Source organism: Hypomesus nipponensis, chromosome 1 (genome assembly GCF_054491055.1).
Source record: "Hypomesus nipponensis isolate SF chromosome 1, ASM5449105v1, whole genome shotgun sequence".
Taxonomy (NCBI): domain Eukaryota; kingdom Metazoa; phylum Chordata; class Actinopteri; order Osmeriformes; family Osmeridae; genus Hypomesus; species Hypomesus nipponensis.
The window spans coordinates 16,227,186-16,241,839 of record NC_140361.1 but is presented as its reverse complement, the minus strand read 5'-3'; the positions used below and the strand labels follow the sequence as shown (position 1 = coordinate 16,241,839).

General features: G+C 45.6%; 3 protein-coding genes across 5 annotated transcripts; 1 reads left to right on the top strand and 2 right to left on the bottom strand.

Annotated features, from left to right (window-relative positions):
• Nucleotides 1-2,323: 2,323 nt before the first annotated feature.
• LOC146302818 (trypsin inhibitor ClTI-1) lies at nt 2,324-5,132 on the top strand. The gene is made up of 4 exons (XM_084697286.1): nt 2,324-2,478; nt 3,926-3,963; nt 4,267-4,376; nt 4,951-5,132. Exons 1-4 carry the CDS (start codon nt 2,430-2,432, stop codon nt 5,000-5,002), a joined length of 249 nt encoding a protein of 82 aa, XP_084553412.1. The 5' UTR covers nt 2,324-2,429; the 3' UTR covers nt 5,003-5,132.
• Nucleotides 4,718-9,156, bottom strand: sil1 (SIL1 nucleotide exchange factor). 2 transcript variants are annotated; one of them, XR_014754246.1, is made up of 10 exons: nt 8,756-9,156; nt 8,537-8,672; nt 8,001-8,106; nt 7,752-7,869; nt 7,416-7,598; nt 7,093-7,214; nt 6,655-6,751; nt 6,323-6,487; nt 5,490-6,222; nt 4,718-5,333 (listed from the first exon to the last, which is right to left on the bottom strand). XR_014754246.1 is itself a non-coding variant. In XM_084697285.1 (9 exons), exons 1-9 carry the CDS (start codon nt 8,852-8,854, stop codon nt 5,860-5,862), a joined length of 1,389 nt encoding a protein of 462 aa, XP_084553411.1. In that variant the 5' UTR covers nt 8,855-9,156; the 3' UTR covers nt 4,718-5,859. The 2 variants fall into 2 exon arrangements, 1 of the variants encoding a protein (XP_084553411.1); XM_084697285.1 differs by having other exon boundaries at nt 4,718-6,222.
• A 322-nt stretch (nt 9,157-9,478) lies between these two features.
• Nucleotides 9,479-14,631, bottom strand: spdl1 (spindle apparatus coiled-coil protein 1). Of its 2 annotated transcripts, XM_084699183.1 has the most exons (12): nt 14,541-14,631; nt 14,144-14,311; nt 13,653-13,829; nt 13,254-13,448; nt 12,664-12,813; nt 12,447-12,545; nt 12,239-12,349; nt 11,726-11,866; nt 11,495-11,592; nt 11,158-11,345; nt 10,691-10,979; nt 9,480-10,415 (listed from the first exon to the last, which is right to left on the bottom strand). In XM_084699183.1, exons 2-12 carry the CDS (start codon nt 14,309-14,311, stop codon nt 10,163-10,165), a joined length of 1,869 nt encoding a protein of 622 aa, XP_084555309.1. In that variant the 5' UTR covers nt 14,541-14,631; the 3' UTR covers nt 9,480-10,162. The 2 variants fall into 2 exon arrangements, with proteins under 2 accessions (XP_084555308.1, XP_084555309.1); XM_084699182.1 differs by lacking the exon at nt 14,541-14,631 and having other exon boundaries at nt 9,479-10,415; nt 14,144-14,383.
• Between the last annotated feature and the right edge of the window lie 23 nt (nt 14,632-14,654).

The following is a 14,654-nucleotide window of genomic DNA, read 5'->3' as shown; positions in this document are numbered from 1 at the left end:
ATGGCTAAGCAATTTGACTATCTTGTTTGTGAACAACTATCTATTTTGGAGAGATGAACTAAGGATTTTGAGCAAGTTATGGGTTGTCTTGCAGGTAATCGATTGTACGGTGTTTGTATGAATTGTTTTGACACCGACAATCGACTAAGTAGGTTAACGTCAGAAGAGCTTTTAAGACAACTGTGATTTATTCTGGTCGACAGATTGATGTGAAGTGGTATGAAGACAACAGTGAAACAGAGACAGGGATGTTACTGGAAATGGATTATCTATTGTTTTCAACTCTTACCGACAAGTAATGAAAAACCAGTTCTGCCACATTCATGCAATTCAAGTTCAATCGTTGAATGCAATCATGATGACAACCTAACTACCTAACTAACAACCTAACAACCTAACTAACTGAAAGTTTGAAGGTTCAGATTTATTTGTCTTTTTCTTTTCATACAGTTTTCAGGCCAGAGAAGTAAGTTAACTACAGGATTTCACTACAAGCAAGGCCTTTAAATCACATTTTTGTATCAAAATGCATACATAAGTAAATCATTTGTATATGGTCTGATGTACAACAGTTGGTCTGGAACCACAGTCTGATACTGAGGCAGTGGAAAACCAATATGTATATTGGTCTTCTGTTGAATAGTCTTACCCCATAGTTGACATGAAAACCTGAGCCATATTTTAGATCAGAAAATACTCAGAATACTATGTTATAGTCTTTGGACAACATGGCTAAGCAATTTGACTATCTTGTTTGTGAACAAGGACTCATTTTGATGGCACAGATTTTTTTTTTTACCTACATAGGCCTCTCTATTTTGGAGAGATGAACAAAGGATTTTGAGCAAGTTATGGGTTGTCTTGCAGGTAATCGATTGTACGGTGTTTGTATGAATTGTTTTGACACCGACAATCGACTAAGTAGGTTAACGTCAGAAGAGCTTTTAAGACAACTGTGATTTATTCTGGTCGACAGATTGATGTGAAGTGGTATGAAGACAACAGTGGAACAGAGACAGGGATGTTACTGGAAATGGATTATCTATTGTTTTCAACTCTTACCAAAAACTAATGAAAAACCAGTTCTGCCACATTCATGCAATTCAAGTTCAATCGTTGAATGCAATCATGATGACAACCTAACTACCTAACTAACAACCTAACTAACTGAAAGTTTGAGAGGTTTAGATTTATTTGTCTTTTTCTTTTCATACAGTTTTCAGGCCAGAGAAGTAAGTTAACTACAGGATTTCACTACAAGCAAGGCCTTTAAATCACATTTTTGTATCAAAATGCATACATAAGTAAATATTTGCATATAGTCTGATGTACAACAGTTGGTCTGGAACAACAGTCTGATAATGAGGCAGTGGAAAACCAATATGTATATTGGTCTTCTGTTGAATAGTCTATATAGTCAAATATAGTCTAGTCAAAATATGGCTCAGGTTTTCATGTCAACAATGGGGTACATTGTTGACATGAAAACCTGAGCCATATTTTAGATCAGAAAATACTCAGAATACTATGTTATAGTCTTTGGACAACATGGCTAAGCAATTTGACTATCTTGTTTGTGAACAAGGACTCTTTTGATGGCACAGATTTTTTTTTTTTACCTACATAGGCCTATCTATTTTGGAGAGATGAACTAATGATGATGATTTTGAGCAAGTTATGGGTTGTCTTGCTTGTAATCTATTGTATGGTGTTTGTATGAATTGTTTTGACACCGACAATCGACTAAGTAGGTTAACGTCAGAAGAGCTTTTTATGTCAGAAGTGTTTTCTTTTCGCATGCCCGTTTGTGGCTCATAAGATCCTTGTCACAATTGCTTACTGTAGTGCAGCTCAGTGCCAGTTCCACAGCTGAAAATCTGACAAATCTACTAAAAGTAATACAATCTAAATGGGGTGCTTTGTAGATCAGTGCATTTTGTTAAGTTAACATAACACACGCTACACAGATATGCACACTACCAGACAAAAGTTTAAGAAATCCCGGAATGTTTGTTTTTTAAATTTATATTTAAACCATTGAAGTCCTGTAAACAACCGGAAATGTTACAAAGGTAAGGAGTAAACATCCAGAGGTATACAAAAAAGGGTTTTGGTTACCAAAAACTGAAAAGAAAGTACATTAGTCTGTTATTCAAAAAGAAATATTTCAGTGAACAAGTTATGGGTTCACAACGTACAGCTGTTCTGTAGCAATGACAAAGTAATTGTTTTACCATGACAGCATCAACTATCCATCCGACCAGGGGGGAGGGGTAATGGGGAAATGTGGGTGGAGTCTCTCATGACAGACAGGTCAGGGAATGTACAAAAGAGAGTCAGGGAACAGACTGAAACACAGATACCTGCAGCCTCTGAAGCCAAACTACGATATATTACATAATCAAGAACAGAACAGCCTAATTGAAGCCATGAAGATCACCATTGTGCTCTGTTGCACTCTGCTCCTGGCTCTCTCAGGTGAGTACCACCAAAACCGTCTGTAGGACCTACATTAGAACCATCATCAACATCACAACTAATAGCAATGTGTTAGCCCTTAAGGGACATCATAGTCTGTACCGCTACCTATGTGTTTACATGTGTCATTCTTGCTAGAAAACACAAAACTTAGTGACTGTATATAGCGGGGAAGACCCAGGACACGCTGGAGGGACTATGTCTCTCGGCTGGCCTGGGAACGCCTCGGGGTCCCCCAGGAAGAGCTGGTGGAAGTGGCCGGGGAGAGGGAAGTCTGGGCCTCTCTGCTTGCTTGCCCCCGCGACCCGACCCCCAGATAAGCGTTAGATGACGAGACAAGACGAGACTGTCTATAGCCTACATGTCTCTTGACACAACATTGTTCAGCAGTGAGATTTAAACAATTCTCTCTGTTGATAATAATACACTTTACTAAGAAGAAATTGTAAACAGCGGCTGCATCCTTGAAGTAGTAAACCATTTATTGATTGAAAGCCCATTAAAAAATCCCTCACAAACCCTGTTTGTCAGCGAGTAACATCCACATACACGGATGCCATTTTCTAACCAGGCTTCTCAGTCTAGTTGTTTCCTGGCGTTCCTGTGGCACTGTTGGCTACTGGCCTGCCCATTGTCTGGTCCCTGTCACTGACACTGTTGAAAAAGGGAGCAGCCTTCTTTCTCTCACCTCAATAACAGCGCTTCCTCCTCGGTTGGCTGCCAAGCTAAAGACCCCCTGACATGGAGCGTGCCAGCATTCCTGACAAAACATTTAGTGTTAGATAAAGGATGGATGTGAAACTGTGATTTACTGTGGTCAACAGACTGACGTGAAGTCGTGTGAAGGTCACAGTGTTGTGGACCGTGTTACTGGAAATAGATCTCCGTGAAAGATTCCAAACACACCTCAAAGTCTTGAAAGGAGGGATATTATGTATTGTTTTCAACTCTTACCGACAACTAATGAAAAACCAGTTTTGCCACATTCCTATCAAAAATCATTCCACACAATCAGTGCCGGTCCTTCCTACAGGTGATAGGCAGCTGCCTAGGGCGGCATGAAGAGGGGTGCGGCAATTTCTCAAGTGCATCCATTTAAATGAACCCTGCTGCTGTCCTCGAGTTTCGAACGCACAACCAGCAAAGGGCGCCAACTGCAGCAGATCATATGTCCGTTTTGTGGTTGACCATTGGGGGGGGGGGGGGCACTCACCCAGGCTTATGCCCTGGGGGGGGGGGCGGTGTGTGGGTAAACCTTGCCTCGGGCGCCAAATGTGTTAGGACCGGCACTGCACACAATCATAATGACTGATGATGACTACTGTTCCGTTGATCAAGGTTATGAACATAGACAAAATTTAAATGTCACGCACCTGAGACAACCTAACACTAACTGAGAGTACAGCTTCAGATTTTATTTTTAATTTGTATTTATCTATTTTTACAGTCTTCGCTGAGGACGAAACCGATCTTCAGGCCAGAGAGGTGAGATAACTACAGGATTATCACCAAGCCAGGCCTTTATATTAGGTTTTTGTATCAGAATGCAGACATAAGTAAACAATGTTTATATAGTCAGACTTACAACAGTTGGTCTGGAACCACAGTCTCATAATGAAGCAAAACTATCATAAAGGCATGATACCAAACCATCTCTACTACACTGGCACCTGCCATCCAGCCCTGTACTCTGTGTGGCTTTAAAAGGACAGCATGATGATGAACGTTGATGTAACATATTAGTTAGTAGCAATAACCACAAAACCCATGCTCTTCTCTTCCATCCAGCCCCAGTGTGACAAGTATGATGCAACAATGTGCTCCAAGGAGTTTGATCCTGTGTGTGGGAGTGATGGACTCACCTACAGCACAGAGTGTATCCTCTGTCAAAACAACATGTAAGTCGGACGCAATGCGTAGCTTAAATTTTTTTTTTTTTTAACAGGGCATCAGTATGTTTTTAGGAATATTCCAATAAGAATGTTGGTACACCCCCCCGGTTTACACATGAACTTGAAAACGTTTCACCAGTATTGTGAGAAACGACTCGAGGGTAGCAGGTGTTTATCTGACCCTGATACCGATACTGACCAGCTACTCTGGACCCAGTGTTTGACGAGACCCTCTGACGTGCGTCAACAACAATCTGGATCTTATCATCAGAGTAGCCATGGTTTGCAATTCATATGGGCATTCTTTGGAGACTCAAACTATTACGACTGACATAACAACTACTGTCTTCATTAATTATGCTTTAATAAATAATACACAATATACAGCAGTGTTGAGACCAACAAGGAAATACTTTTATGTACAGAAGTTTATGTAGAAAGTGGAAGAGACACATGCATTTGTACACTAAATCTGTTTTGCGTAGTAGAATCCACCATACTGGTCTGCATCCACCTCAAGTTGTTCTTCTGTCTCAGTGATCAGTCACATTTGTGATCCACCATCTCTGATTCCCTCTAGGGCCAAGAACCTGCATGTCATGGTGGTGCACAGTGGGATGTGCAAGGTCTAGTCATCCACCCAGTCTGCCTGACAGGAAACTTATCTGAGAGGATGGTCTCCAAACTGACCACCCAATCACAGCCATGGTTGGCTATAATACATGTAGCACTTAAATGTAATAAAGTTTTACATCATCCATACCCCACTGTTTGACCTTCTTCTTGCTAAAGCTACAGTACATTTACCTCTCCAATATCTTATGGTCTCACTATCAGCAAGGCATGGTGGGATAGCTCAGATTATGTCAGTCCTCCTGATTGCTAGAACCTGGCTTTCAGGGTCACTAGGCTGCTATATCTATCTTTGAGTCTCTCCATGAAGGATACCAAACACACCTTAGACTGGAAGGAAGAAGATCATCTGTTATTGTCAACGCTTCCTGACATTGAATGAAAAAACGGTTATTTCACATTCCCTCAATAAAAGACAAAGCCATTTCTGTGACAAATTCCTATCAACAATTATAGCACAACCCATTGCATACATACATGTATTACCTTGCAATACCTGTCCATCTTTTGGCCTCACTATCAGCAGGGCAAGCTTAGACGATCCAAGGCTAGGCTGTTGCTTTCAGCGTTGTGGTATTGTGTGTTCGTCAGAGGTAATGTATCTTGCACTGTCTGAAAATAGGTCCAGTGTCTGCAACATGGTACCCCTTTCATTCAGAACAAATGAAGGCATTAAGCCAGTCGTATCTTTAGAGTCTTTCCCAAACCTAGGGAGGTTTTGTTAACCCTGCTACTGGAGGTCCACTCCCCCCCCCCCCCCCCCCCCCCCCAATTCAGCCACGAACCAACCCCAGGCTCTTGTCCCAGGTTGCTGCCTCCTCACCCCCTCTACATACTCTCTCTCCAAGCCTTAGGGTCACTTGAGCCTGAGTACCAGGGTATCCAGAAGGTCCAGAATCTCCCCAAAGTACCCTCCTTCCTCCCCCAAACTGGTCTCCATCACTACCAGCTCTTGGTACTGGCCCCTCAGGGCCCCCAGCACGTCCGTCAGGCCCCGGTCCTGTCGGAAGTGGCCCCGGCAGGGACGCAGCATGGCCAGCAGGGTTCGCAGGGCCTTCTCCCTCCAGTCGTGCTCTGGAGACTCCAGCAGCTCGGGCACTAGGCCGCACCAGCCCTGCTCCGCCAACAAGGGCAGGAGGGAGATCTGGGAGTACTGATGCAAGCGCTCCTGGTGGGCAGTGTCAGGGATGATGTCCAGTCCTGTCTGGGAGTTCAGCTCCTGGAGAAGAGAGAGAGAGTGGGGAGGGGGTCATATGATGAGCACTGAAGGTGACTTTCCCCACTCTACGGATAACCCTTGACCTCCGACCTGTACGGACCTTCTCCATGATCATGTCGTAGACCATAGTGACCACCCTGACTCTCAGAACTTCGCCCCCCATGCCACGGAACAGCTCTCCCAACACATGCAGACCCCCCAGCTTCAAGAAGTGGTTCTGGGCAAAGGGGAAGTGACGGAGCAGAGCAGCTAAGGCGAACAGCACCTGGAGATGCAGACAAACACACAGGGTCATTAGAGGCGGCTACAGATGCATTCTGTGCAAGAAAATTGTTAGAGGAAACAGCTATTTCAAATAAATAAAGAGTATGTGTACTTTGTAGCGTGACGCAGTTTTTGGAGTCAAGAAAGGATCTTTTCAGGGAGTCTCACCTTCTTCTTCACGGCCATGGGATGAGGAGTGGCCAGCATGGTCAGCAGCTTCTGTAACGCTCCAGAGTCTACTGCCTCCACCTGGACAACTGGGTTACTGCAGGCAGTAGGAGCAAATTAAATTATGCATTTTGTAAAGTAATTAGAACCGTCCATTCAGTCTGGAGTCGGAAGTCCACAGTCGCACGCAGACTTAAACCCCATCCAGCTAGTTGGGAATTAACTGGGCAGAAGGGGGAAAGCAACTACTTTAATTTGTAATTTTATATATCCGAATGTTTATTTGTTCTATTCTTTAATTGTATTACACTGAGAGTACATTGAGACATTATACAACATATATTTCAATACAAATAGTGTTCTTAAACTTTTGACCAGTAGTGTTTATAGACTATATTTTTGCTATGTTGCGTTGTGAGTGTGTCTGTATGTGTATACCTGGATAGGGCAGACCCCAGTACGAAGGCAGCGTTCTCCTGCATACGATGGTCAGTGCTGTTCAGACTCTCTATCACCAGCTTCAGACCACCCATAGAGGCCAGGTTCTGGGCATTGTCTACCTGGGAACACGGGAAAACACATACTCAAACTTTAAATTCTGTTCACAACAACAAAAACATTACAATGTAATGTTCTAGTAGACTGCCTACAGTTATCCTAATTCCCAAGGTAGCCTTACAACGTTCACGCATTATTTACATAATATGTCCTAAGTACCCTTACAGTATTCCTCCAGTATTTAATTTCTTCGAGCTGCTAACCTGATGCACCAGGTATTCCAGGTCAAGCAGGACCTTGAGACGCTCCTCCGGGCTGGCTGAGGAGCTGTTGAACTGGGCCACCAGACGGGCCATGATCTGGGAGTCCGTTTCCACCTGGATGTCTAACTGGGCCATGTCTTTCTTCAGCTCCTCGATAGGACGGAACTGGGACCGCACCGACTCCTGGTGCGAGCGCATGCAAAAAAACACGCAGACCAATGAATGAGTTTGAATGATTTACTTGCATGGAGTACTAAAACTCACGGTAAAAAAAAAATAAAAAAATAAAATAAAGATATATTATCAAATCCAGCTCCACTCATCAAAAAAACATACCTTGGCCATTTCTTCCTGTTCTGTGGTCTCTGGCTCCACCCCTTCTTTTAACATTTTGAGTGCGTTCTTCAGTTCCTGAGTGGAAAAGAATGGAGCCTTGCCATTGTCCTCCACCTCCCTGACACACACATATAAAAAGCTGATTAGCATCACAGGACTCTACAGCAAACACATCCGTCTGTGGCTAGGGAACTGAGCGTTTAGGAAATAAATAAGAGTTGACTTGGTACCACATACTGTGTGCAGTACCTGTGTTTATCTCCCAGGTACTTAAGCTGTTCTTCCCCCAGCCGAACCTCTCTCTGTCCAGTCTGCAAATTCAACCTCACGTGAGAACCTCTCGGTACCGCCTGGCCTGTACACAAAGCACATGAAGAATGTCAAAACATAGGCCAGTGTAACCCAGTCACCATAACCTGTCTCATTCAGGCTGTGACAGAGGTCTTTAGAGCCGAGGTTATCAACCCTGGTCCTCAGGGACCCCCTGTCTTGCACGTTTTAGATGTTTCCCTGCTCCAACACACCTGATTCAAATGAATTGGGTTGTTATCGAGTTAGGCAGAAGGCTGTTAACGAACATTCATTTGAATCAGGTGTGTTGGAGCAGGGAAACATTTAAAACGTGCAGGACAGGGGGTCCCTGAGGACCAGGGTTGAAGACCTTGAAGAGTGTTAGAACTGCAGGTGGGATTCAATCCTCGGTTAACTAATGTGGGCAGGGATTTACTGCTACAATACACCACTTTCCTGCACATGAGAGGTCTAAGCCTATCGAGAAGACTTGCCTGGTTTCAGAGTCTGCCACAAGAGTGTCGGCTGGACCACCTCAAGGTCCTCCGTATCTCCCTTCCCATCAAGGTGAACCTCCTCATCCTCCACGGTGCTTTCAGGGTTATCCACCACGGTCAGAGCAGATGGAGACTGCAAACAAGACACCATATTAATACAACAAATTCGGCACACAGACTGACTGCATTTAACCGTGGTTTTGATCAATAACATACTTTATCGGTCAGGATATCAACGAAATGAAGGCTGAACACAACGAAGATGACTAAATTCTTCAGGTGGCTACTAGGGCCTGCTTTGGGGCGACCAAACATTATGACGGCTCCCCCCCCACAAAAATTATCTACTGTAACGTAAACCCCTTTCAATTTCAAAACTCCCGACTTGACGATACTGCTGTTCAGTTTGCTAGCTATGTTCCCTCACCTGTCCTAGCAAATGGAGAAACCAAAAACAAATAAACGGAGCAGTAAGAAAATATACTCATCAACTTCCCCTAATCATAATACTTATGATTATATATACTTTGTTGCAACAAATATGACTCCGATTGCACCATTTGCGTACACGAATGGACGTGGAAGGCTGACATTAGCCATATGTAACTCCGCCCCGGACCGTCATCACGATGCACATTGGGTTACCTCGTTTTGTCTCCACCAATCCCTGATAAAATCGAGAACCATGCGTTTCAAGGACACCACTAAAAACTCCACACATGGTGCTACCCGGGTAAATTAACCGATTGTTCCAATCTAAAGGCTTACATATTCAAATATAATTTTACACTGAAAGTTCTGATGAATCACTTGCTTTCGTATCGTAAAATTCAAAACATGGACTATTTAAATTCTGTGACACACCTAAGGATCCTACGAAACATATATTCATAAAATAATTGTATTGACAATGACATACATGTAAATGAGACAATTTATTTGACTCTTGTGCTGAGGGGCGTCGTTAGACCATTTTTACTGGGGCACGTGCCCTAGTATAAATCAGCTGTGCCCCAGTAAAATTTAAAGTTTGAATTACAACAATTTACTTTATTAGTCAGTGCATTCATTTAGATTGATAATCTCTGAAAAAATGAACGCAGTATCCCAATCAACACTTAAAATAAACAGTATTTGCGTTGAAATGAATGCAATAGAAATATGCGTGCTTGCATTAACTATTGATGTCCCTTCCAAAGCGGATATCAAACTTGCGTCCCTTAATTGTTGTATAGTGGGTTAAGCAAGGGGAGTTTCTAGCCTATTGTGCATTGTGTGCAGCAAGCTTGACAGAAAAAAGGAATATGAATAGGGGCCTGTGCCCCAGTAGTTTTATGTCTAACAACGCCTCTGCTTGTGCTCATTCTCTTAGATTACAGATGGGACATGGGTGACATTCGTCTTTAAATATATTATGAATTTGCCAAAATTCGTATTGAAGTAGCATCATTGTTATTTGGTAAATTATCCAAAAATCGAAATAAATCCAACCCTTTTAAAACATTCGTAAATTTCCAGTACCTTATAGATTTCCTTAAATGTAATCTTTAATGTTTTATTAAAAGGTATAAACAAAAGTATATAGTTTACAAAATCTCCATTCTAGACAGGAGTATCTAGACACTACTGTTGAGCACACTCATTCTCCATAGTGTTCTCAGATGTGACATGGATGATCTCATGGTGTTTTTGCTTCTTCCTTCTCTGTCTGTTCTCTCCTTCCTCTGGCTTCCTCTCCTCTCCTTCCATGTTTTCCAGCTCTATCCTCTTCTCCACTCCCCCACCCTGCTCTCCTCCCAGCATCCTCCTCTCTTCGTTCGCACTGTCTTCATCCACGACCACCTCCGTCTTTGCTATGCAGTCAATATCTGGGTACCTGGGGACAGTAGGGGCACCAAGTCAGGACTCTGGAGAACCAGGAGCTATTCTGCAAGGTTGGCCTGTACAGTCTGGAGTTGGAGCATGGTTGAGACACAGTTCTTATGGTTGCTGGTGGTGAGTGTGTGAGGTGTCGGGGGGGACGGGGGACCGTTGAGAGATGGAGACTGTTGCTGTGAGCTTGTGTCTGGGGTGTTGGTTATAGTGTGTGTTATGGTGTGTGTTGTGTATACGTGGTGATGTTGGTGTGCGTGTGTGTGTAGGACTACTCACCTGGGTATGGTGGTGGGGGGGTCGTCACAGATGCGGACGGTCCTACTGTGGTGGGGCTGAGGGAGGATGAGGGGCTGCAGAGCCACAGCGGGAGTCTCCTTGACAACACTAGTCTCCGTGGCAACAGGGTGACCGTTGTTGACCTTCGACTCCTCCATCATGCTGTTCAACAGTTGAAGCGCCGTGACAACGGGCTCCTCCTCTTTGATCTCCAGAGGGAGGGCAGGAGGCGGCAGATCCAAGGGTATCTTCTCCCGTCTCCTCTTCTGGGGGCGGAGCTTATTAGACTCTAGACACGGCAGGGATGAACGAACGAAAGGTTAACTTTATACAACTTTAGGGGTGGGAAACAAAAACGCTAAAAGCCTATAACATCCCCCCAAAAACGACTTTTAAAAGTGGGTTCATGCAAGTAACAGACGACGCTCACAGACAAGAGCAGTGCGGCGTGAGAAGGTCCTAGCTACCGTTGGGCTCGTATTTGTGGCGCAGCTCATCCAGCCTGAGCTGCAGCCGGATGCTGTCACTCTGGCTCTGCTTGAGGGCCCGCTCCGAGCTGAACAGCTTCCTCTCCAACTCCAGGGCCCGTTGGCTCTCAGCCAAGGCCTTCATCCGATGCATGGACAGCTCTTCGCTTAGACGCTCTGCATCTTTCCTTTAGGACACACGCACGAGGAAAAAATCTCCATCCCAGGCTTAAGATGACGGCCAAATTGTGCTATGGTGGGGGGGGGCCGTTATTAGCGGCGTGAGCATGTAGCTGTGTGGGATGTGACTGAGATGGGGTTAGGGGTGAGCGCTCACGCTGCGTTGGAGAGCTTCATCTTCAGCAGGTCAGTGTAGTAAGTTTCATCTGCAACCTCTGCCGCTGGGGCAGATGACGGCTGGGCCTTCAATGATAACTGGACACACACACACACACTCTCTGCAGTGGGTGGATAACGTTGTACAACAAAGCATGATATCCATACATTTGAGATGTTGTTTGAGAGTCTGACTCATCATGTTAAACATTGTGTGTGTGTGTGTCCTCACCTCCACTTTCTCCAAGCGTCGTAGCTGTATCATGAGGGCCTGGATCTCATTGTTTTTCTCTGACAACATGGACTGGAGTCTTTCAAGCTGGGCAGGGTCAGCACGGGACCCCAGCAGCTGCATTAGGGTGGCGTTCTGGACCTGACACACACAGTAAGAGAACATGAGTGTAGAAGATAGGGCAGGTGTGGGAGAAGGAAAGGACAGTTTATTTGGGGATTCTCTGTGTTTGGCCAGTGTGTGTGTGTGTGTGTGTGTGTGATAAGTGTAACTGTAGAACTGGTCGTTAAACTCACACCCTCCCTCAATACCACCACCACGCCAACGAACGGCTAGCTTTGCGGCGGTGTCGCTTGCTAAAGCAGTCTCTATGAAAGATGGTCAGTGGCGTGACACTGGCGAGTGATGGTATGACATCTGTGACGCGCGCGAGTGTGTGTGGGGGATGGTTTTGCTGTGAGACACGGTGCTCCCTTTTCTTTGGTCAGTGTGTGTGTGGGGAGTGTGGGGTACCTTCACGCGGTGTAGCTGCTGCTTGGAGAAGGCATGCTGCTTTTGCAGCGACTGGTGCTGCACCTTCATGCTGATCAACTGGCGTTCCATCTCCGCCCGCTTGTCCTCCAGCTACACACAGACACACGTTATTTGGAACACCGTCTATGTACAGCATGACGTCGATGTTTTTGGAAGGTAGCAGCAGTATAGCAGACCAAGTAGCTACCTCAGCAAATAAGGAGTTTCCCTTGCTGTTGGGGTCCTGGGCTTGCTGTAGAACCTGGTCCAACTGGATCTGCAGGTCCTGGTTGGCCTCCCGGGCTTTCTACACACCGAAACATGTTTGTTTTTCAACCATAGATAGCTTTTCATTCACCGACAGAATTTCCCGCTTTTCTACGACAGAGACAAGACGTTTGTTCCTGTGGGGGGTGGGCCTCTACCTCCAGTGCGTTGAAGCAAGAGACGGCCTCCCTCTCCCGCTCCTCCTTCTCCTCCGTGAGGCGCTCCAGACACCGCTGGAGGTTGCTGTTGGTCAGTTCCAGTTGCTGCTGCCTGTACTGGGCATCCTGTAGGGAGCTCTCCAGCTCAACCTGGGGGGAGAGGACCAGAGAGGAGAACGCTCGCATCACGCGTTCCATTAGGAGCTTCTCAAGACAGTTTAGGTGTCCTTGAGAGATTGAACACAGGGCTCCTTGAGGCTGCTCTAAAGAACTAACAAAGAAGAAATAAAAGTTCCTCGTCCACAAACGAAACCCTCCTATGTACGTACACGGGTGTATGTAAACCCTAACGAGCTCAGAAGGGTGCGGATGTGGCTTGCACGTCTGATCCCACACCCTGCCAACCTCCCAGCTAAATCCTCTCCACCTGCAGTCTCTCGTGTTGTACCACCTAGTGCGTTCCAGTTGTCTTGCACCGCTGTCGTATTATAATTATTCTTTACAATGGCGCCAACCTCCACGGTACTCCCCCCCCCCCACCTCATGCTATTGGGTGTTCTCTGTTTGCCGTGTTCGGGTGTTCAGCTCACCTTTACAGATTCCAGCTCCATCCTCTCCACCTGCAGCTCCATCATCTCTGAGGAGACGGTGTCCTGGGCGCGCTCCGTCGCAGCTCTCAGCTCCTCCGTCTTGCTGCTCAGGGCCTCCGTCTGCAGCTGCAGCCTGTGCTTCAGCTGCGTCTCACTCAAGCTGGTCTCCTCCAGCTTCGCTTGGAGGTGCTCAATCTGACACACACACACACAGAAAGAGAGAGACACACACGAGAAAACACATCAAATACAGACAATCCATCCAAATCCATCCTGACTGTAACCATCCTCAGGTACCACCTGGCCACAGCCAAGTCCCCTTGTCCCCAGCTGGGTCTTCAGCTGTTCCGACACCTCACACTTTCAAACTGTCACACAGCCCCCAACATATTCAACAACCTTGTCTCTGCGTTCCCTGAGGGCCACGGTGTGGCTCCTCTCCAGCTGGGCCTCCAGCTGCTCAAGCTGCAGCCTCTGTTGGCTCTTCACAGCCTCGTAATCGGAGCGCAGGCTCTCCAGCATGCGGTTCTTCAGCTCCACCTCACGCTGAAGGGAGTATTTCTCCTGCTCCAGCGCCTGGGGGAGACACAGCTTATTAAGTCTCAAAGCAGACAGACGTCAAGTGACGTTTTGGTCTTTGTTTTCTCATGTTGGCTATACTGTGCTGTACTTTTGAATGTGGGCTAAACGTGCATCTTCCCTAACCCTGTTCATATGGAGAGAACGAGGAGTGGGAGATGATGGTAAGGCCAAAGACTGCCCCGAAAATAATAATCGTTATTGAGGATGAGACCAGGGTGCTCCAGTCACCAAATTTAGAACAAATGACAGCTGAGCCTTGATAAATCTGATTCAGGGCTGGATACTGACATTCCACGGGCCTGTCTTACCTCCATGGTGTTTGTCATCTCTATACGTTCCTCCTCTATACGGTTCTCCAGCTCCTGCTGTCCATCCAGAAGCTGCAAGCCATACTGTGCAGACTTCTGCAGCTGCTCCTCCATCTCTTTCAGCTTGCATTTCAGCAGTGGGACTTCGTTTTCTTCCACGGAAGACATCTGAGAAATCAAAAGACGTAAAGAAAACAAAAACAAAAAAACGACAGCTCGACCGTTTCCATAACCAAACATCGATTACACAGTAGGCTAGCTAGGCTAACTTAACAAATAAGAGCCAACGACAGCTAGTAGCGAGCTATTTGTAAACTGCATGGATAATGACATAGCTGAAAAAAGCTCTATATATATCTACCATGGCATCTACAACAACACAGTATACATTGCTTACATTAAAATCCAGTTAAAAAATTCACAGCAGCACACTCCGAACCCTTAAGTCGCTAGCCGCTCATTATTTGAAATCCGCTCCTGTGTTAAAGCAAAATGTCGCGAGAAGCCGGAC

Excerpts from the sequence above, each read along its gene's own strand:
- spdl1 (XM_084699182.1), bottom strand. The coding sequence starts at position 14,383 with ATGTTTGGTTATGGAAACGGTCGAGCTGTCGTTTTTTTGTTTTTGTTT. Across the intron at positions 12,546-12,663 it reads CTTGCTTCAACGCACTGGAG|AAAGCCCGGGAGGCCAACCA; the intron begins GTAGAGGCCCAC and ends TTCGGTGTGTAG. Across the intron at positions 11,593-11,725 it reads GACGCTTGGAGAAAGTGGAG|TTATCATTGAAGGCCCAGCC; the intron begins GTGAGGACACAC and ends GTGTGTGTCCAG.
- sil1 (XM_084697285.1), bottom strand. The coding sequence starts at position 8,854 with ATGTTTGGTCGCCCCAAAGCAGGCCCTAGTAGCCACCTGAAGAATTTA. Across the intron at positions 6,488-6,654 it reads CCATGGCCGTGAAGAAGAAG|GTGCTGTTCGCCTTAGCTGC; the intron begins GTGAGACTCCCT and ends CTGCATCTCCAG. Across the intron at positions 6,223-6,322 it reads ACGACATGATCATGGAGAAG|GAGCTGAACTCCCAGACAGG; the intron begins GTCCGTACAGGT and ends TCTCTTCTCCAG.
- LOC146302818 (XM_084697286.1), top strand. The coding sequence starts at position 2,430 with ATGAAGATCACCATTGTGCTCTGTTGCACTCTGCTCCTGGCTCTCTCA. Across the intron at positions 2,479-3,925 it reads TCTGCTCCTGGCTCTCTCAG|TCTTCGCTGAGGACGAAACC; the intron begins GTGAGTACCACC and ends CTATTTTTACAG. Across the intron at positions 4,377-4,950 it reads ATCCTCTGTCAAAACAACAT|GGCCAAGAACCTGCATGTCA; the intron begins GTAAGTCGGACG and ends GATTCCCTCTAG.